Source organism: Podospora anserina, chromosome 7 (genome assembly GCF_000226545.1).
Source record: "Podospora anserina S mat+ genomic DNA chromosome 7, supercontig 1".
Lineage (NCBI taxonomy): Eukaryota > Fungi > Ascomycota > Sordariomycetes > Sordariales > Podosporaceae > Podospora > Podospora anserina.
In genome coordinates this window covers 2,392,695-2,414,124 of record NW_001914854.1, presented here as the reverse complement: position 1 = coordinate 2,414,124, position 21,430 = coordinate 2,392,695, and the positions used below count along the sequence as shown (strand labels likewise).

Sequence of the window (21,430 nt, the reverse complement as noted above, 5' to 3'; positions counted from 1 at the left end):
CCTACTTACCTACCTACCTACTTACCTACCTACCTACTTACCTACCTACCTACTTACCTACCTACCTACTTACCTACCTACCTACTTACCTACCTACCTACTTACCTACCTACCTACTTACCTACCTACCTACTTACCTACCTACCTACTTACCTACCTACCTACTTACCTACCTACCTACTTACCTACCTACCTACTTACCTACCTACCTACTTACCTACCTACCTACTTACCTACCTACCTACTTACCTACCTACCTACTTACCTACCTACCTACTTACCTACCTACCTACTTACCTACCTACCTACTTACCTACCTACCTACTTACCTACCGGTCTAAGCAGGATTCGACCCAAATCATAGAATAAATAGTCATGTAAGTGCAGGTTGAACACTACACCTCTGCCATATGTCCATATCTCTGCCTATCCTCCATGCAAAATGCTGTACCGCAGCCAGATTGATTGGCTGGGATGAATGTTAGAGCGCTCGCGAGCGCTGCTGAGCCAGTGTCTTTTGCGCTTGCGCCCGCGGCCAGACTCACGCCTGCTTAGGTCGAGGCCATCTCACGGGTCTGCGAGTTTGGGAAGTTGTCGAGGAGTCCCATGATGTCTTGGATCTGGGCACGAATATCGCGAACGCAGCCAATCTGATGTGCTGTACATCACCGGGGCGGAAGTTGGGCGAGGGCTGAAATGATGCTCGGAACAGCCCAGTCGCCGGTCTTTGGAGCTGCTGGGAAGACTTTTGGGGGATGTATTGCATGGGTGTTACCTGATGCCATGCCCGTTTTGGGCAGTTAACCAGTTGCTGGGATGGTTCAAGAAAAGCGAGCGAGTCTTGGGCGACTGGTGGTGTACTTGTGCGGGCGTATGGAGCTGGCGTGAGGACGTCATTTATCTGGATACGCTGATACAAACGTAGGCGTCTTATGTCTTGCGAATACGTCTCGAACTTTGATTCGTACTTATCACGATGTACGCAATCTGTTATTAACTGTGTGTCTATTAAGCTAGGGAGACGGTGTGTTGCGGGTTGGGATGGTCTTTTCGAAGCTGCTAAGATGTCTTTGGAGAGCTGATGTTCCGTCCTAAAGATATAATGAATGATATAGGTAGCCAAACGATATTCAATTACTTTTGAGCACATAGTAAGTATGTTTTATAGCTTCTTTGCAATCCCAGCTTGTTGGCCATGCTCCGGGGCCAATGCATTGGTTGAAGATGTCTAGAAACTATCGGGATACAGGTATCTGAAATCTAATTGCTGGGCCATTCATTATACGAGACTTCGTAATCTCGGAGCAGCAAGAGCAGTCATCGTCTTCTCATCGGCCTCGACCAAAAGATACGCAACCTCTTTTAGACATCGTGATGAACACTCGACCCGCACGCAGTAAGCCACGACTTACCTATAAAGCAGCATGACACCAGTTTACCTTTTTTTCCTCATTACCCCTGATTTGTGCATCACTACCCCTATTCACCAAAAACCAGGGTTGTGTATGCAGCACACCCACAACCCTTACCCACGTCATCCCGTAACAATACGCTATCAAAACGGTAACAGTTCCGATTGCGCAATTGCGGGACATTTTTGACGACGTCACGCACATCCTCCGATCTTGTCACGCAAAAAGGTGTGTGGTTCATCTGGTCCGTTTGACATGCCACTTCTGGCGTAATCCGCCCGATATCTTATAGAAAATTTGCCGTGCGTGCTGCGTGAGGTGTGCCTTTTGAAGGCGCAAGTGTTCGTTGTGTTTCTGGAAAAAGGCAGCGCCCGCCCCTCATCACCAAAATAATTTATAGCCCCACCATCCCCCTGCCCTTTCCATCATCAATTCCACCCATTTCTCACCTCACCTCTCACCTCTCAGCTCTCACATTCACAACTCCAAATCTCACACCCCAAACCTCAATCTCACACCCTTATACTCAAAAGTAGCCCAAAATGAAAGCCTACATCTACGACGACCTCCCCGGCGACCAACGCCTCCCCCACAACTCAGGCACCCCCATCTCCCCCTCGGAGCTCCTCTCCCTCGGCGTCCTCTACCACCACATCCCCTCCCTCTCCGACGTCGACGCCCTCGCCGCCGAGCGGGGGTACAAGAACCGCGACGAGATCACCGTCTCCCCCGAGGCCATGGGCGACATCTACGAGACCAAAGTCAGGTCCTTCTTCGACGAGCACCTCCACGAAGACGAAGAGATCAGGTACGTCAAGGACGGCAAGGGGTACTTTGACGTCAGGGACAAGGACGAGAGGTGGGTGAGGATCTTCCTCGAGAAGAACGATCTGATCATCCTGCCGGCGGGGATTTACCACAGGTTTACTACTGATGATGATAATGTAAGTTTCACTGACTATTGGAAATGGCGGTTGGTGGTGGTGAGGGAGTGATGGCTAACGGGGAAAATAATAGTACATCAAGGCTTTGAGGTTGTTCAAGGACGAGCCCAAGTGGACGCCTCTGAACAGGACGGAGGGGTTGGATGAGAACGCTTATCGCAAGGAGTATGTTCAGCAGTTCTTGGCTGCTTGAGCATGATGATGTTATGGAACTGGTGGAAGCAAAGCAAGCAAGCAAGTTAGCAAGCTAGTGAGAATTGATCATTCTTGGCCTGGTCTATACACTTTCGGTGCTCCTCACAAAACGCCCGTCGCTCGGGTTTCGTACCCGATCCATACGGATCAGATTGGTAGAACTGGTGAAAGACGCATTTGATAGCAACGCTCGAATAACATTTCATTATATCAGCGCTACTTGCTTCCAGACTGTGGATTCGTCAGGTTCCAACCTGTTGTCCCGATGCCGTAACCTCCAACGCCATAAAATGTGCCATGCTAAGCATCTGTGGCCAGTTTCAAATATGCTAGTAAAGAACTAGACGCAAAGTAAACCGACCACCACTATGTACTGTCATGCAAATACAACTCTTCCCCCAAATCCTTCTTGTCAATCTCATCGCATATCTGGCGCCGGCACCTCCGGACCAGCCCCAGCAACAGCAAACTCGTTATCCACGCCATTAGCAGTCTCGTCGTTGGTCTCTTCTTCTCTTGGGCGGCCCTCTGTGGCCAATGTCAGCACTGCTCATCTCTCAGCCCCCAAATCAAGAAAACCTACCAATCAACCTCCTCCACCACATCGGCGGATCCAACGGCTTGCTCCCATTATGCAGCGGTGGGTACACGTCATTAAAAAAGTACCAAATATGCCCAATCACCACCCCCAAAATCTCATCCTTCGGGATCAAGCCGTGCAACACATAGCTCACGGCAATCAACACCCAAGGCAGATACGGCGCCCTAAACACCAGCACCCCCAGAAAGCTCATCAGCGTGTCCGGGTTTCTTCTCGACCAGATGTACACCAGCGTCGACGAGAGCGGGTGACCGAGAAAGGGCATCCCTATAAAAGGTGATAGTAACAGCAAACTGCTCATCGCGTAAAACAGCAGCCAGCTAAAGTGCGCCGGTGATCGGCCGGAGGACTCTTCGAGGAGGCGGGAGTAGCGCTGTTGGAAATAGACGTGGAAGAGGAGGTCCATGGAGAAGGGGCCAAAGTAGAGGAAGGTTGTGAGGAGGCGCCAGTACTTTTAAGGGGTGAAAAGGTTAGCGATACATCAAGTGGGAAAGGGGAGGGAGAGAGTACTGACTTGAGCTTTTACGAATACCGCTCTGTAGCTGTAGAAGAGCTGGAAGGGTGTTAAGAGGTGACATTGCACCAGGCCGGCGCATAACACTGTTGCTGTTGTCCACCATCTTGTGCATACAGGCATTTCCCAGAACCACGTCTCGAGTGGGAAGCGCCCGTTGTTGTCCATGAGTCCGTCCATTGTGCGCAGCCTATATGCCTACTGCGATCGAAATGGAAAATAGGTGTGGTTAGGGTTGACGACGCCAGTGATGCGCAAGCCCAGAATCCGGGGAAAGTGGGGCGGGCGCTCGCTCGTAGGGGTTGATGCAATTGCCACTTTTGTAGTGGTAGTTCCCGTGCTTCTAGCTGGTGGATATAGCTCGGCGGATTTATGATTTGGTCTCGTTCAGTGTAAGTCTTCAAAGGGTGTCTTGTTGGCTTTGAAATCAAGCGTAAATGGGATTGCGTTCAAAAAGCCATTGCTGTAGAACAATTTGTGCCTCTGAGGAAGATGGCGCAATCTGTCGCAGTAAATGTGTGTTGGCAGGTGAGCGAAAAGGATTGATTAATTCTCAAGATGTTGAGGTGGCCTTTTAGGAAACGAAGCTTCTTGGTTGCTCATCAAGCATCAGGACACAAGACCGCGGGACAATCAGCAACAGCGGCGTGTCGTTTATCTCGGACCCTTGTCGGGAAGCTGAGCCGCTGCTGCGGCGGGGTCCACAATGACGCTGCTGCCAGCTTGCCGTTTCACTATCTGCATATTTTTTGTCTACGAAGGCTTGGGCCACAAGTCTTTGGACTCCCGCGTTAGCAGCAGTTTTGCCAAGAAGGGCTAAGACAGTGCGATAAGCAGTTCACACTACAAAAGCATCAATTACATCTAAGTATAAATGCACCAGAGAGTCACTCTATAACAATTTCAAGTACTAATATATACAAAAGCTACTTTTGAACGCATTACATCTTTTTTTATAATGTCTTTTTAGGTGGTTAAAGAGATGCGAGAATTAGGAAAGTACGAGGGTTAGGGTTGTGAGCGGTAAGTGTGCAAGATGAGCACTGTGATGTTTAAACCCCTGCTAACGTGGGAGTCCAAAGGCTTATGGCCCCAGCCTTCGTATCGAGCTCAACCCTAACCCGCAGCTGTCAAATGTCTTGTGGCTGGTTTGACAGCAACGCACAAGCCACACATTGTTCTCCCCTTCTTCGAGAGAGAAACAGAGCTCCCCACATCTCCCCAGCCACCCCATTTAACCCCCTGTCAACCGTAGCGCGTTCCGTCGCGACAGCTCCATTTTCTGCTCGCGTCGAGGGGAGGGGAATCTTTCTTCTTTTCCCCCATTAAACACCCAGCCAACTTCCCGGATTTGTACATACTCTCTCTCCTTGCATTCCTGTGAGACCCTCCTTTCTGCTCTATCCGTCAAAAACCACCATTGTCCACCCACCCCATTCCTGCAGGTTACGCATAATACATCTACAACACCCAATCGCCGGTTCCTTCCTCCGCCCTTTTTTTGCATCGCGCAAACTCAATTCTCGGAGCCAATTCCCTCGTCGCGCAAAACCATCTCCAGCTTGAATCGCAAAGAGCCATTCGCTAGCTTTTGCGCAAAACCAACCGACTCGCGGCCTTCCCGTCGGGTTTAATCGTTAATACCCTCCCGCCGAAAAAGAAAAAATGCCACCTAAACAGGCTGGCCGTCGCCCCGGTCGCCCTTCAGGAGCAGGAAGACAATCCAATGTTCAGCGTATGTTTTCCTCCTCCTCCTCCTCCTCCCCCATTGCCCTATACTAAACCCCCTAAAGCAGGCGATCCAGTCCCCCAAGGCCGCAAGCGCCGCTACCGCCCAGGCACCCTCGCCCTGAAGGAAATCCGCAGATATCAATCAAACACCGATCTCCTCCTGCTCAAGCTTCCATTTGCGCGATTGGTACGTATATATATATATATATCCGAGGAACAATCAAGGGAGAAGAAGAAGATGAGTATCGTTTTTGACACAAAAAAAAAGGTCCGCGAAATAGCCATCACCTGCCGCCCCATGAACGACGAACTCCGCTGGCAATCCCAAGCCATTCAAGCCCTCCAAGAAGCCTCCGAGGCTTTCCTTGTCCACCTCTTTGAAGACACCAACCTCCTCGCCATCCACGCCAAGCGGGTAACCATTATGCAAAAGGACCTGCAGCTTGCGAGGAGGATAAGAGGTGTTTGGGGCGGGGCGGGGTGGGTGTAAATCATCAGTCTTCTGTTACGATATTCTATTTTGGCGATTTCACACTTTCGATTATCGGCCGGTGCTGGAGTGAGCTGGGTTGAGTTTGAGAAAAGGGGGAGTTAGCCCACCACCATCCTTTGGGGGACCCAGTCTTCTCTCAGACTATCTTGGATTGCGGATTTCACCCAAGCTCCCGGACGACTTTGCGGTTCTTTTTTGGGCTGCATGCCATCGCTTTTTTTTCTTTGGACGACCGCATACCCGATACTTACTTGCTCTGTCATTTTTTGAGCATTTCCCGTCAACTCGAAGCCACCCAGTTTTCGGGTAGGTAACCTTTTAGCAGCACACAGGGAGAAAGGGTCATGAGCATAAGGGTTTGCAGCTGGACGAAAGAGCAAAATGATGGTCACATCTTGTTCACGGAAACTGTTTTCGTGTCTCGGGGGGGAAGAGCTGTACAAAAAGGAAGGTGGAATTAGGGGGTTATTATATCTGGAGACGGATATGCTGCTTGCAACAAAACACCCGAGCCAAGGGTTAAACGGCGTTCTTTGGAGTTTTTGGTTTGCTTGTCAGAGTTGCATTTTTCATCATGTTTTTCCCACGACTATATAGGGAAACCAGCGAGAGAGAGAAGAGAAAGCGTGTGCGATACCACTAGGTGTATTCTATCATGTGGCGGCGTCTTGGGACCTGGTCTCTGGTCGGTTGGGCTGGCTGGCTGGCTGGCTGGCTGGTTGTCGGGTAGAATTAGCAAGAAGACAGGTTACGGCCTCTTCTGTTTTGTTGTCTTTGTAAGAGAAGGAGAGGGGTATAATATCAGTCACGCACAAATTCAACCAAAAAAATACCCAGTCTCAAAGTTGGTCGTCAAATCGTCTAGATGTATTATGCAAATAAGGAGGGAGGCCCATCCCTCCAAATGTGTACGCATCACATCTATGTGCGACCTTCCTACTCCGTCCACCACCACCACACCACGACGGGTGCACAAAAGACAGCAGGTAGGCAGGTGGAATGTCAACCCCCGCCCTTCTTCCTCTTCTAACTTTTAAAACTTGTCGTGTATATCGTAAATCATTACTTTTGTTCTCTCATGTACCACCACATCTGCCCCAGACCATCATCAACCAGCAGCGCCCTTCCCCTTCCCACCTCCCGTCCCCGAACCGGGCCCGGACGTCCCGTCCTTCTCATACGCCTCCCTCATCTTGGCCATCCCCAACAGCAGCTCCTCCCTCTCCCTCTCCAGCTTCTCCCTCTCCTTCTCCAACGACCGTATATACCTCGTCGACATGTCCAACACCTGCGCTTTACTCAACCTCCTCTCCCCCAAGTCCAACCCGGCCCCCCCTTGACCACCACCAGCCTGTCCGACATCCGAATCCGCCCCCGAAGCAGTCGTGGTCGGCGAGCGCATCGATTCAGGGAGCGTGTTCATCAATATCTCAAACTGCATGTTCAGCCTGTTCCGATACTGCTTCTCAACCAGATTGTGCGAGTTCCTAGACTTGCGCTCCTGAGGGGTTTCCTCGGTACGAGTTTGCATATTCTTCGACGTTCTCGAGGCGCTGCGTAGCTTCGTCTTTGCAGCGGTGGTGGTACTGTTACCGGCACCAGACTTAGGTGCTACAGTAACCGGTGATGCGCCGCTCTGCTCGGCGTACTGTTTCGCCCGCTTTCCACCACCGCCTGGGCTGCTGGTTCCCATCTCCATGCTGTCGGTTCTAGACGGCGGTTGCGGTGGCAACTGCCAGTTTTCCACCGACGCACCTCCATACATCCCCATGCTCGACTCATCAATTCCAGATCCCGTCGGGCTGGCAACCATCTCGTAGCTCTGCATCACAGGTGACATGAGCGAGCTCGGCGATGCTGTACCGAGGCTCATGGTGCCATCGTCAACGGCGGCTGGCCACGGCTGAAAATCAAAGCCTGGCTGTTGCGGAGGAGGAAGAGGAGCGGTGGGCGATACATAATCGCCCATGTACGGATCGGTCACATTCGGCTGTGATGCATATCCAATTACTCCAGCGGTGGTGGAAAGCGAGTGTGCCGCAATCGAGACCGGAACATTAGGAGAGACGGCATCAGTCGTATAAGGTGATAGTCGCCAGTCAACCAGAGTCGCAGCAGGTGGAAAAGCCGGCTGGCTGGTATTCAGGGGGTAGACGTTGGGGTGCTCTCGTGACCGGACACGTGCCGCAGAAAGGGTGGTGCTACCGGCCGTTGCGAAGGAATAGTCCGGTTGGCCAAACGCTGAGGAGCTAGCGGCCGATGGCGTGTTTGTGGGGTGATACTCCGGGCCAAGCCGGGCTAGGCCCCCGGCTCCGAACGTTGAGTGATAGCCGCCGGCAACTAGGTGCTACAAAAAGTCAGCGCATTCTTGCATTCGGATCCAAAAAATGAGGCCATCGTCAGGCACATTCAGCACGCCACGCCGCATGCTATCATTTCCCGCCCCGCCCCTACCTCAGGAGGGTCTAGACCCCAATGGCATAAGAAGCTCCTGATGGTGCATTGCCCTCCCTTCGCCCCCTTTTTCTCTGAACCCTTCCAACCGGTTCGCTGTTGATCACGCACATGCTTGTGCCAAGTATCGTCAATCAAGCTGTCTGTCTTTCTTCGGGGCATTTTTCTGACTTGTCATCTTCTCCATTTCCCCCTTTTGTTCTCCAAAGGCGGGTTTTCAGTTTCTGGCGGACCACCCCATCACCATATATCCTCATGCTCCCCATTTCGTCAATCCACTACCCCTTGTCTGCACACTTAGAATGGGCGGAGCAATGGCATCTGGCTCCTGCCAGGGACGGCCAACTCCACTGAACGGGCAAGGAAATTTCAGTCGTACCTCGGGGTTACCAGGGGTGTAATCGATGAAGAAAGCTTCGCTATTATGTTGTATCATGCCCTGGTTTGTCGGTGCATGTAGATGATTCCGTCGGGGCTTGTTTTGAGTGAATCTGGGATCTCGATGGGAACTCATTTCAAAACCCCAGTCCAGTGCCTGCTGTGTTATATATGTTTCTTTGGCCGCGTCTCAAGCTGGATTGTTCCCCAGAGCCGTCTACAAAGCTGTCGCCGAAGTATCGGATGCACCGAGTAGCTGTCTTTCGCAGGCTTTGTCCCGTGTGCCGGGCAATTCTCCTTTTCCTGCCCTAGTAGGCGAGAGTGTCAACTGCTTTCAGACTTGTGGCATGAATGCTGCAGCTCCGATGCTACTGAGACCAGTAGCTTGGGAAACAAGGTCTCCCAAGAGCCAACCGGTGAACAGCTTCCGCCACTCCGGGTGGTATCATGCGGGAAGCGGCCGAGGGACCGAGTATTGGATCCCGCTGTCGTATGGAGGAAATCAGCGGCTGACCAGGCGCTGTGGGTGTCCCGCGCTGTCGCCCAGAGTTCAGGACAAGGGAGGCTTCGATGAATCCCGCACCAAGCCGCTAGGTGTTTGGATGGCACAGAGAGTGTGCTGCCTGCCCGTGTGGAATGGCCGGGGTGCTTGATCGAGAGGGGGTGCTCATCAACGGAAAGCCGATGCATGGGAGGGCTGATCGGGTGTCTCCTTTTGATGCTGTTGGGTCCAGCGGTAGTATTATATACCGCGCAGTCCAGCGACTGAGATGGTTCCGCACAGCCAGCCCCAGGCACAGCGCCTCTTTCCTATCGTGTTCCTGGTACATGGACATTGCTTCCTCGTCCTTGACAGGGGGTGTCGGCATGAGCTACTGCACCAAGATGCTTAGATTCCGCTTGAGGGGGCCACACCCATAGGCGAGCACAGCTGGAATAGGTCGTGAGCAGAGCCGTCGACTTACAGCGCATTCCCGTACCTCCCTGGCTCTGTGATCCAAGGCTGCAACTGGTCGGCGACATCTGCAAGATGAGGTAGCGAAACCCCAGAGATGCCCTTGGCACATCTCGAGGCAAATCACATCTGGTATACCTGTCACCTGCTGTGCCGCTCCTGCTGAGTAGCCGCCCCATTCAACATGTCGATCTTTGCATGTGCTGCACGACGGTCAAGCTCGCTAGTCCCTTTCGATATGTTCTCGGGGCGGTGTTTCTCTTTTTGTCCCCCAACCTCGAGCCGGAACGGCAGTGACCCCCTACTCGGCGGCGGTTTCGGCGGCAGAGCCCGCAGACGGGAGGTGACAATGGCTAGCCAGACTGGCCTTAGTTCGAGTATGACAGACTGCAATGTAGTCTTGGATCCTACATCACCATTGGCCTAAGCCGCTCCTGGGGAAGTTTATGAGCTCCCTGCCTGAGAAGGCTGCAATTTTCGTTGCTTTTGCATGGCATAGAACCAGTCGGGACGGCCATAATGGCTGCCGGACCTTGATAAACGTGGACTCGCAGCATAGCCAAGCGTCCTGTGCAACGCTGATATGCTCGTTCCTTGGTGGTGGGAAACTTGGAGGAGCCGATCGTGTAGGACTATGGCGATCTCCCGGCCGATGAAGCTGTTTGGGAGTGGGAAAGTCCTGCTCGTCATTCTCGAACGAGGATGGATCTCTCGGGGATCTTGCGAACACCATCTCTCAACTGTCGGCTTAGTGCTGCCCACATCCCACATCCGGTGCGCGAATACGGGAAACGACCCCTGCACAAATCCACTCTGGATAAGACGCAGTAGACCGATCCTTCAAACAGGAGTGGAGATTTCACGTTTGTGGAGTGGGCAAGCACACGGGTTGCGCTGCGGTACTAATCGATGCCATTGTTGATCTCGACATCATTGAGAATAAGGTGCAGGTGCATTGACTTGAGACATCATGAGATTGACAGCTGCGAACATGCTGTTGCGATTGCCAAAGAGCGAAATTCCAGAACTGCATAGACCGCATCAGCCTTGCCACAACCGGATCGAAGACTTGGCGAATAGAGGCTCAATGTATGGGGGAATCCAATTGTGAGGTGAATCATCAAAAAGAAGGGTCTAGAGGGTTCAATGTTATAGATACTGTCACTATTGAATAAAAAACCGGTGATGGTGGTCAACTGATGACCCCTGAAAGGTAAAAGGGTGAGTGTCAGGAGACTGGCTGACGTCTACCTCGGCCAGGCGGCTCGGCTGTCACCACCAGCTCACACTGGGATTGGAGGCCACAAAATGCAAAATACATCTGAATACGGAGCAGGTAGTCGATAGTTCATCAATATGGAAAGAAGCGGCTTAGGGCCCTCGGCCAAAGGGCAGATGATGATGAATGACAATTAGATGATTGCTGGTGTCGAATGATTCCGTGATTTTCGATGTGTTGTTTGACTAAGAAGGAGAACATTCCGGTTCTCCGTTTGAGCCAAAGATGGGAAAGACACGGTGAAGCTCCCTCCAGCCATCTCCAGTCGTGTCTGCCTCCTGCCAGTTAGCCTTCTAGGTTGGGGCAAGCAGACCAGTCAAGGGAAGGGGCGAACCGCTACGGATCACGGACGGGCTCAGCCGACGGCGAACAGACAGTTCGAGTGATACAACCCCTGAGCCCTTGAACCCTTGAACCGAGCCAAAGCATCTTCGCCTTGAGCAACACATTTTGGTCATGGAGGCATTCCTGTGCCAGCTAAATCGATTCGAGAAGGCCATCTTCCTTCGCTAGATATCCCTTTCAGAGGACGACCGACCTGATCTCAATTACCCCCGACCGGATATGTTTATAGCTCCCTCACGAACACCGACCGCCGCTCTCGACATTCCAAATTCCCGACAACCGACCACCCATCGACCCCGCTGGCTCCACTCGAACGAGAAGCCTTTGGGGGATCATGACCGACCATCCGTTCTTCGTGTTCGTCACGTTGCCCACGCGTATACTCCCTTGCATATGTCTTCAATATCGTTACCTTGTTGATATCTCGTATGCCTTGTGTGTCCAAGGGATCGCCGAAAGAACATAGCCACTCGACCGAAACATGGAGGGAACCAGAGCTTTGTGTTTTGTGTTCCAGAGGCCAACTGAAGACACAAGAAAGGAACTGTGTTCACTTGTGGTGGTACCAGTAGAAATGATACCAGGACCTAGAACCAGGCGTTCGCTCAATCAAAACTGTCTTGAAGTTGTGTCTTTGGAGGTCTTCGCGTCTGCTAACTTGTCCCAGACTTATTGCGGCCGAGACCTTTTCTTCTTCGAAGATGTTCCTGCATACTACCACTTCCATGTTCAACCTACATCCTATTTGTTGTGATACAATAGTCTGTGACCGAGGCTCTAAAGTTCTTATACACCGTGGCTACACAGAGACATCATGGAGCATACCGTCAGCCAGACAAAGTAACCACACACGTCGAAACTGTTTAAATACTCTGCCTCGAGCCCCATGCCGTGACATGGCCGTCATAGGAGATATCACCGGTTCACTCGTTATATACCCACAGCCATGGGAATTCTCCCGTTAATTTTTGTCTTCGCTGCCTTTGGCCATACAGCTGCCCTTGAAAGTGGAAATCAACCTCGTCTTGAACCCCGTGCTGTTATTGCTACCAATGCATCGACAGCAGCATGCCTGTATACTTTGAGCAGGACTGTCACACCCGCAGAGACGTAAGCACCTCCCCAAATACCTGGTTCATATCTTCAATAGCTAACAAGCCCATAGTGAGATTGTCACGGTGACTGCCACCGCGACAATTATCAGTTCAATCCCAACGCCCGAGAAGCCATCGCCTCCTGAACCCCGAGCCCGCTACCCGTTCCAACCATACCACCCACTTCTCCCTCGAGCCCTAATCAACTCCTCCGCCTCCATCACCACGTCGATCGCATCTACAAAGTCCGCTACCATACTCTCCAGTACCACTTCTGCCACAACCAACCCACCGTCGTCTAAGACCGCCAGCCCACCCTCATCCATCACCACAACCAGTACCTTATCGACCCTCTCCTCCATCTCCCGAACGCTAACCACCCTTCCATCAACCTCCAAAACCTGTCCCGTGACAACGATCATCGTCACTGCCGCTCCCGTAACCACCACCTCTACATCCACATTCACTATTACCAGCACAATCCCCTTCGATAACTCCACCACCCCTTGCTCCGGCCAAATATGTGGCGCCTACACTCCGTTCCCCTGTGGCGGAAGTCCCCTAGGCTCCTGCCTCTGCGGAATCGACTCCAATGGAAAGTCGTTTTGTTTCCTGAATGATTACTGCAGCGCAGAAAAGGACTGCACTAAAAACAGGGAGTGCGACTCTGGGCACAAGTGTGTGATTGGAAGCTGTTGCACAGGTGGGAAGTGTGTCAAGGAGATGAGGAATAAGTGTATCAACCCGCAGGCACCAGAGATTATCTTTGGATTGAGGGCCGAGATGAGGAAGGCGAAGTGTAGTAATGCTACTCCGGGAGGGTGTAAGTGAGAGTATGAAGAGACAGAACGAAAGGTTATCAGACCTCTTTGCTGTATTGTTAGAAAGAGACGAAATCACAAGCATCGAACACTGATGTGATTTTCATGATGTGATTCCTTTATAGGAGCCTATTAAACCTAGAGGAATGTTGGTTCTGGAGTATTGGAGTGTCTCTCCTTCCACCCAGCTCTCAGGCTTTAATGCCTAGAAATCATAGTGTACTGGTAAGTTAAAAAATTACCTGCCCTGAGAACACTCTCACCATCCAGTCCCCAATGACCCCAGGACTTTGTCGCACCGCCAAAAAACAAAGAACCACTGTTAACCTGTTGTAGTAATAACAACAAGAAAGCAATCCTCACATGAAACACCCCCTTGTCCTTTTGGCCTTCTGCATTGCTGGCCATGAATTGCCCCAACCATCAACGCCCAAAAATGACCAACCAGCCCCCATGATATCATCCAAATCACCATCTCCAATGCCTAATGCCCAATGCCCGCAAAAACGCCATTTTGTCGTCCTCCACCCAAGTCTACCTTTCAGAGATGTCCATAAAACGAGGTTAAAAATCTGAGAAAAAGAGGCCATCACCCCTCATGCCTTCACTGAAAATTGATTTCTGTTCCTCGCTGTGCATCATTGATAGATTGCTGGTGGTTTGTGTGGTGTGTTTTTATTGTACAGAACGCTAGGTATATATACCTGTACCGCAAATTTGAAACCCCTGATAAAATAAATAGCTCCTGAAGTTGTAAGAGGAGCCTCCCTAGGCATGAAAAAAAAAGAAAGAATGGGTATCATCGAGAAAGAAAAATGCGTGTCGGCGGTGGAAGAGACGGAGACTAGTACCGCTCCCCCCTCATCTCCATCCGATAAGCCCGTAACCTTCCCAAAAGATTGTTCCTGCTCCTGTGATTCTCCCTCGAATGGTGGACACCGTCTCTCTCGCGGGGCTGGGTTCTGCGGCGGGGAGGAGGTGTGCGTGTCCTCTCGTCAGACGAGTCAGGAGATATGTTTCTGTGGCGAGTCCTAGGGGAATGTTCACGAGATCGGCCTCTGTATCGACGCAAAGATGCGCCGCCTTCACGAGACTGCTCCCTGCGCTGACGAGTAGGTGACCTCTCCCTACGCCTCCGAGCCCGCTCCAAAGATCCCTCACGAGTCCGTTCACAAGAGCGATCTCTACACCGACGTTCAGGAGACCGCTCCCCAGATCTTTCTCTGTTCCCCTTCGGCGCAGGTGTCATCTTCCGTCTTCTTCTCCCCCTCTCCCTCCCACCACCGCTCTCCCTCCTCGGCTCAGCAAACGTCACTCTCTGCACCTCCGGACTAGGAAACTGAATATCCTCACTTGGTGGGCCCCTCCTCCTCCTCCCCCTCCTTCTCTCCCTCCTCCCCTGAAACCTACCCCTATCCTCCTCATCATCAGCATCGCTCTCATCCCCCCTCTTCGGGTCCCCAGATCTCTTCAAGCTCCTCTGTCTCCTCCTCTCAGGACTATACTCCTCCAAGTGAGGATCCCTGCCAAAATCAGACACCTCAGAGGGCGGTATCCCATCGTGGACCCTCATGCTAGTCCCGATAGAGGTTAGACTAAGCTCAGAGGGGTGGATCCCCTCGCTGTCAGAGTCGAGATTGTGACTTGGCGATTGGTTGCGATATCCAATCCGGGGATACGGACGGGGGGAGTGCTGCCGTGGAGAGGGAGAGCGATCGATTAGTCGGATTGACGGCTGGTGTCGAAGACGGTTGATATCAGGTTCTTCGATGGGTGGGAGGTGCAAGGAGGAGAGCTCAGGTTGGAGGGTGGAAATGGCTGACTCCGAGATTGATCTTGCGTGACCGGGGGTGGGGCGTTTGTGGTGGAAGAAGGGGAACCAAGATCTGCGGCGGTTCTCAGCTGGTCGGCTGGGTGCACTTGGTTGTGATGGGCCGGTTGGGTTGTTATCGGTGGCCTGAGGTCCATTTCCCTGATTTGGTGGTGGAACAGGCCCGTTCGGAGGTATGCCCATGCCTTTGGGGAACGGGGGTAATGGGCCTGGACCGTATTGATATGGAAAGGGGTAGGGTTGGAAGGGGACTGGCTGTCCTACAGCAGACGAGAAACGAATCTCGTTCACACGACCACTGTTCGAAAAGCTGAGCGGGTAAGCAGGAGGGTGAAGAAATACTGGCGTTGGACCGGCGGTCCATAGCATAGGCGCAGGGCCTGGAGGAGGTGGTATGACCGGAGGCTGGTGGTTCCCGCCTACAGTCTTCACCATCTCAATATGCACTGACGATGGGCAATGGGGACTTGCACTGCTTTCTGACTCCCCAGGCTGGCGATCCCTCTCCTCCCTGATGCTTTCCAGAGAAATTGGGCGAGACTGCGACCGACGGTGAATAGAATCCGAGAATCTGTGGCTTTGGCGATAAATAGACCCAGACATTCTGCGACTTTCAGGACGTCCAGATGGGGTGCCAGGGCGGGAGAGGCGAGGCAAAGACGCTAGGCCGGTGGTCATACTCCATCGCCGTGAGGAGGCAGTCTCAGGCTGGCCAAGTTTGCGCCACATATACCACCCCAGACCAAAAGAGAATATGATCACCAGAACTACCCCAACCTGGCCACCTTCACTGAGGCAATCCCACCCATAGCAGTGGGGGTCGACATCTCGGCGAGTGGTTGAGTACCTGGGGACCTGGCTGGTCAGGTATATTATAGGAGCCATCTTGTTGACTGATTTCCTTGATTGTTGATGCTGGGGATACCCCAGAAAATGGTGATTAGGGAGAAAAACTGTTGATAAGATAGATAAGTAGCAGCTCGGTGAGTGAAGTTTCAAAGGCTTTGGTACACACCAGACAGACCACGGTCGCTTAGAACAAAGTAATGAGTGAATGAGCTGGTTGTTGTCGTTTGCCCTGTCTTGGCGAGTGATCGAGTCCTTGACAGGTGATTGATTGTGAACGACTGAGGGAACAAGAAAATGAACGGGTGTTCCGATCAACGTAAATTGGGGTGCAGCGGGCGGCTTGCGCTGATTAACAGGAGAGGTCCATCGTGATGTCGCTTTTGTCAGAGTTGTGTTTCCGGCTTTGTGTACAGGATGGAGAGTCAGAGGCTGCACGGTGAGAAGAGGGATGGAGACTGAAATAGGTCGGCGAAAGCAGGGAAAAGAGGCAGCCTTGCACCTTCGATTCACTCTGGTTCTTTCTGCACCTGGCGGAGCTGCCATTCACTGGTGACCTGCCCTCCACGTGGGTCGGGGACTCGGTGGAGAGGGAGGGGAGTGAGAACATGTCTGGCATTTTATCGGCCGAAGGAAATCTTTGACTTGCTCCGTCTCTCTTTGGCCCGGGAGATAGCAGCGGTACATATCGGACGGGAGGGGTTCCATCGATTCCTCACTTCAAAACAATTTTGAGAGCGCTCATTGGCAGGATTGAGGAGCAAGGCAGTGCTGTTGCAGATTGAAGGCTGAAGATATTTCACCAGAGTAAGCGAGGCAGTCAGAAGGTAGATAGACTTGATAAGAGTAAGATTAAATTCATCTATGATACGGATGGTAGGAAAAAGTGCGGTCAATATCTGATGAGAGTTAGAACGAGGTCAACAAAGCTAGCATGTGTGGGTGCAAAACAAAGATTTCTTCATCAGACACAGCGCCGCAGAGATGTCAAAGATAGTGAATGAGTATAGAAGTCGAAAAAAGAAAATAAAAAACACAAATTTAGACCTTTTTCTTGTCCTCGACTTGGAACAGGTGAGGGGGTCGATGATGGTACTTTTGGTGGCAGCCTTGTTGTTCAGGGGTGGTTTTCTCCAAAAGACCCACAGATAGCAGCCAATAGAAATGCCTTGAAAGTGCCGGGATCTGCAGCATCTCAAATTCTTTGCATGGGTCAGCCGCCCCAAGCCTTTCAGCCTCATCAATTGCTGCTCGTCTCGTCGTGACGCGACAATCGGCGCTGCCACCGCGAGCTTCCAATTCCACCATCACCCACCTTCAACCAAACCTTGTCGCAACCGACCCTGCGCCGCTTGGATCTTTCCACCATGAGATTTTTCATATTCCAACTTTAATTCGACCCATCGTAAGCCAGTTGACGATATTTTCTACAACCAATCGATGCAAAACCCAACACCCAACTAGCCCGTCGATTTTATCAACCAAACGCGCCGCCGATTCGAGGCCATCAACAATCGACCCGCAGCACCTCGGCTTCTGTCATTCGAAGTCCACCAGTGAACACTCGAGTTCTGCGGCGCCATCACGACAGCCAGAATGGCTTCAACCTACGCCAATGGCTCCCTCAATGGGGCCGCCAACGGACTGGCTACCCATGCCCCTACAAGCAGGCGCTTTGCCGACATCCCTCAAACGATCGATATTCCCGTACAAGACTCGGCCCAAGACCAAGATGAGGACCCCCAGGCCGTCGAAGTAAACCTTGAAGAGCTCGCCGATGACCCGACCGAACTGTGCACCCTTCTCGAGATGGAGCATGCTGCCCGCACCTACTGGATGACGGTGGCTCTTGCCTATGCCAAGCAGAAAAAGGTCGACTTTGCCATTGAGATACTCAGCCGCGGTGTAGTTGCCATGCAGAGCAATCAGCGCGAAAAACTGACAGTTATCACCTGTCTGTGCTGGATGTACCTGTGGAAGAGCAGAGAGGCCCCAAGAGTCGCCCCCGAGGGCACCGACGCGAGGACGAAGGAGTACTACTTGCAGCAGGCCACACAGAGCTTGAACGACGCCTCGAGGCTCAACCCCGCTTTCCCACCGCTGTTCTTGGCCCGCGGTGTTCTTCTTCTGCTCAAGGCCTCCCTTCAAAGTCCCAGTCAGGACCCCAACGGTGTCGACGTCCAGAAGAGCGAACATGTGCGCAATGCGCTCAAGTCATTCGAGGAGGCCATCAGGGTGTCGCACGGGAAGAACATGCTGGCCTCGATGGGCAAGGCGCGGGCGCTTTTCTCGCTGGCCAAGTATCAGGAATCACTGGCCGCCTACCAAGATGTCTTGGCCAAGATGCCAGACCTCGTTGACCCAGACCCGCGCATTGGTGTTGGGTGCTGTCTTTGGCAGCTAGGCTACAAGGATGATGCGAAGGGAGCTTGGGAGAGATCACTGGAGATCAGCCCAGATTCCAAGATTGCCAAGATCTTGCTTGGCCTCTACTACCTCGATGCGAGTAGCCAAGTACCAACCAACAGCCCAGAGTTCCTCCGATATTACAAGAAAGCCATGACCGAGTACACCCAAGACTCATTCAAGCGCGACAAGAACCTCCCCTTGACGTGCGCCACTTTCGCCGGTTACTTCCTCGCCCGGAAGCAGTTCCCCAATGTCGACTCCCTTGCTCACAAGGCTATTCAGTACACCGATGTCAACGCTATTGCTAGCGACGGTTGGTACCTTCTTGCTCGAAAGGAGCATTATGAGGGGAATCTGGATAAGGCGAGTGACTATTACAGACGTGCTGATGATGCCAGAGGTGGTGTCGAGCGCGGCTACCTGCCAGCCAAGTTTGGCCTCGCCCAGCTTTCCGTGCTCAGAAATGATCTCGGAGAGGCGAAGTTGCGTCTGGAAAAGATGATTCAACAGTCCAAGAACCTGGAGGCTATGATTCTTCTCGGCACTCTGTATGCCGAGGAGGTATTTGCTAACCAAACAGCGGCCATCAAGGAAGACAAGACTGCCGAGACCAAGAAGGCGCTCACCTACCTCGAGGCGGTCCGGACCGCATGGAAAGACCCCAAGAAGGGCATGCTCCCGGATGCCGCTGTGTTGCTCAATTTGGCGAGGTTGTACGAGACTGAGTTCCCAGATCGTGCCCTACAGTGCCTCCAGCAGGTTGAGCAGTTGGAGATTGATCAGGTGCCAAAGTCCGAGTATCCCGCCGACGCAGAAGACCAGGCCGTGATCCGGTCAGCAATCCGCAAGCACCTTCCTCCTCAGCTGCTCAATAACATTGGCTGCTTTTATTCTCAGGATGGCAGGCACCAGCTCGCCACCGAGTACTTCCAAGCGGCCCTCGACTCCTGCGCCCGCATCAGTAGCCTGAACGACACTGAGGTGGACACCGATGCTCTTCTTACCACCATCTCTTTCAACCTTGGCAGGAGCTACGAGTATGAAGGGGATGTCGATAGGGCTATCGAAACTTACGAGCGCCTTCTGAGCAGGCACAGCAACTACACGGATGCCCGCGCCAGGCTTGCGTACATCAAGCTTCGCAAGAACCCCAACAAGGATGGTCCCGATGCCGTTGCGAAGCTCTACCAGGACAACCCGTCGGATCTTGAAGTCCGCGCCCTCTATGGTTGGTTCCTCGGCAAGCTCAGTGCCAAAAAGAGACCCGCCAACATCAACGAGGACCCCGAGCACCGCCACTACAAGCACACGCTACAAAACTACGACAAGCACGACCGCTATGCTCTTGTTGGAATGGGCAACTTGCTGTTGGGATCCGCCAGAGAAATGCGCCGCGAGAGCGAACAGGACAGGCAGAAGCGCAGCAGTATGTACAGCCGCGCGGTTGAATTCTTCGACAAGGCCCTGCAGCTCGAGCCTAAGAATGCGTACGCAGCTCAGGGTGTTGCCATCGCGTTGGTTGAGGACAAGAAGGATGCCAAGACTGCGTTGCAGGCGTTCCTCAAGGTGAAAGAGACAGTTCAGGATGCCCACGTCTTCGTCAATCTCGGGCACATTTACACCGAACTTGGGCAGTTTAGCAAAGCGATTGAGAGCTACGAGATTGCGCTTAGCAAGGAGGGCAAGGCGAACGATGCGGGCGTCTTGTCCTGCTTGGGAAGGACTTGGTTGAACAAGGCGAGGACGGATAAGAAGTTTATTGAGCATTACAACATGGCGTTGGAGTACGCTCAGAAGGTATGTTTGCTTACCCTTTTTGTTGTCTGTTGACTGGATGCTGACCGCAAAACCAGGCCCTCAAGGTCGCCCCTGAGCAAGCCCACTTCAAGTTCAACGTTGCTTATGTTCAGATCATGCTCGCCGACACCCTCCGGCAATTCGCCTCCCAAGACCGCAACTCCTTCCAGCTCGAGCAAGCAGCTGAGGGTCTGGAGCAAGCGATCAAGACGCTCGATGAGATCGCTGCCGGACCTAACCCCCCTTATCCCAAGCACGATATTGAGCAGAGAGCTAACATGGCGCGCAACACTGTGCGCAACCAGCTCAACCGTGCCCTCCAAGCGCAGAAGGAGTACGAAGCTAAGAACAAGGAAAAGCGCGACGCCGCCATCCAGCAGCGCCAGGCCGAGCTCCGTCGCAAGGAGGAGGAGAGGAGGAAGGCCGAGGAAGCGGAGAGGCTTAGGCAGGAGAAGATCAGGAAGGAGCGTGAGGAGATTGCGGCGAGGGATAGGATTTTAGCGGAGCAGAGGGCGGAGGAGGAGAAGGCCAGGATGGAGGCCGAGTTGACTACTGATAGTGAGACTGGAGAGAAAGTCAAGAGGAAAAAGAGGTCTGGCGGTGGAGGCGGGGAGAGGGCGAGGAGGGAGAGGTCTGGGGAGCCGTCGACGCAGAGGCCCAGGAAGGGGAGGGCGGAGAAGAAGAAAAAGGGTTCGAGGAGGAGGGATGAGACGGGGGATGAGGAGAGCGATGCTGGTGAGGGTGGGGGGAGGGCGCCACCGAAGAAGAGGGTCAGGCTGGCCAGTAGGAAGGAGGCGGAGAAGGGTGGGAAGTATAAGAGTGCGGAGATTGTGGTGGACTCGTCTGATGAGGGAGGGGGGGGTTATAACGGGGAGGAGGATCCGCTTGAGAGGACGGAGAGGAAGATGGAGCGGAATTCGAAGCGCTCGTCGAGGTCTGAGGACCGGTCTTCGGGTACTGAGGATGAGGAGGATACTTTTAGGAGGGGGGCGAATACTAGGCGGCAGAGGAGTGAGGGGAGTGAGGATGAGGGAGATAGGATGGCGGTTGATCGGGAGAGTAGTCCCCAGATTAGGGGTGATGATGAGGAGGAGGAGACGGTTACGAGACGGCAGGCGAAGAGGAGCAGGCGGGCTGGACGGGTGGTGGATAGTGATGAGGAGGAAGAGGTTGAGGGCGGTGCTGGTGAGGGAGGGGGTGAGAAGGAGGAGGAGCAGCGTGAGAATAAGGCGGATGTCAGCATGGCTGATGCCGGTGATGTTGATGAGGAGTGAGCATATTTTGCGCCATGACTTATTTGCTTGTGTTGGGATAGTAAAATCAAGAGAACT

General features: G+C 52.9%; 7 protein-coding genes across 7 annotated transcripts; 4 read left to right on the top strand and 3 right to left on the bottom strand.

Moving 5' to 3' along the window:
* Positions 1-1,954: 1,954 nt before the first annotated feature.
* Positions 1,955-2,549, top strand: PODANS_7_8710 (uncharacterized protein; the record flags this gene model as incomplete). Its single annotated transcript, XM_001908201.1, has 2 exons — positions 1,955-2,356; positions 2,430-2,549. 2 exons carry the CDS (start codon positions 1,955-1,957, stop codon positions 2,547-2,549), a joined length of 522 nt encoding a protein of 173 aa, XP_001908236.1.
* Positions 2,550-2,969: 420 nt separating this feature from the next.
* PODANS_7_8700 (uncharacterized protein) lies at positions 2,970-3,846 on the bottom strand (the record flags this gene model as incomplete). The annotated part of the gene is made up of 3 exons (XM_001908200.1): positions 2,970-3,079; positions 3,135-3,603; positions 3,667-3,846. The coding sequence occupies 3 exons, from the start codon at positions 3,844-3,846 to the stop codon at positions 2,970-2,972; spliced, it is 759 nt and encodes a 252-aa protein (XP_001908235.1).
* Positions 3,847-5,254: 1,408 nt separating this feature from the next.
* On the top strand, positions 5,255-5,887 carry PODANS_7_8690 (uncharacterized protein; the record flags this gene model as incomplete). The annotated part of the gene is made up of 1 exon (XM_001908199.1): positions 5,255-5,887. A coding segment is annotated over one exon (633 nt), but the record flags the coding sequence as incomplete, so codon positions are not given.
* Positions 5,888-6,998: 1,111 nt separating this feature from the next.
* PODANS_7_8680 (uncharacterized protein) lies at positions 6,999-7,859 on the bottom strand (the record flags this gene model as incomplete). The annotated part of the gene is made up of 1 exon (XM_001908198.1): positions 6,999-7,859. The coding sequence occupies one exon, from the start codon at positions 7,857-7,859 to the stop codon at positions 6,999-7,001; it is 861 nt and encodes a 286-aa protein (XP_001908233.1).
* Positions 7,860-12,369: 4,510 nt separating this feature from the next.
* PODANS_7_8670 (uncharacterized protein) lies at positions 12,370-13,226 on the top strand (the record flags this gene model as incomplete). Its single annotated transcript, XM_001908197.1, has 2 exons — positions 12,370-12,411; positions 12,471-13,226. 2 exons carry the CDS (start codon positions 12,370-12,372, stop codon positions 13,224-13,226), a joined length of 798 nt encoding a protein of 265 aa, XP_001908232.1.
* Positions 13,227-14,060: 834 nt separating this feature from the next.
* Positions 14,061-15,932, bottom strand: PODANS_7_8660 (uncharacterized protein; the record flags this gene model as incomplete). The annotated part of the gene is made up of 1 exon (XM_001908196.1): positions 14,061-15,932. The coding sequence occupies one exon, from the start codon at positions 15,930-15,932 to the stop codon at positions 14,061-14,063; it is 1,872 nt and encodes a 623-aa protein (XP_001908231.1).
* A 1,557-nt stretch (positions 15,933-17,489) lies between these two features.
* Positions 17,490-21,373, top strand: PODANS_7_8650 (uncharacterized protein; the record flags this gene model as incomplete). The annotated part of the gene is made up of 2 exons (XM_001908195.1): positions 17,490-20,099; positions 20,156-21,373. The coding sequence occupies 2 exons, from the start codon at positions 17,490-17,492 to the stop codon at positions 21,371-21,373; spliced, it is 3,828 nt and encodes a 1,275-aa protein (XP_001908230.1).
* Positions 21,374-21,430: the final 57 nt, after the last annotated feature.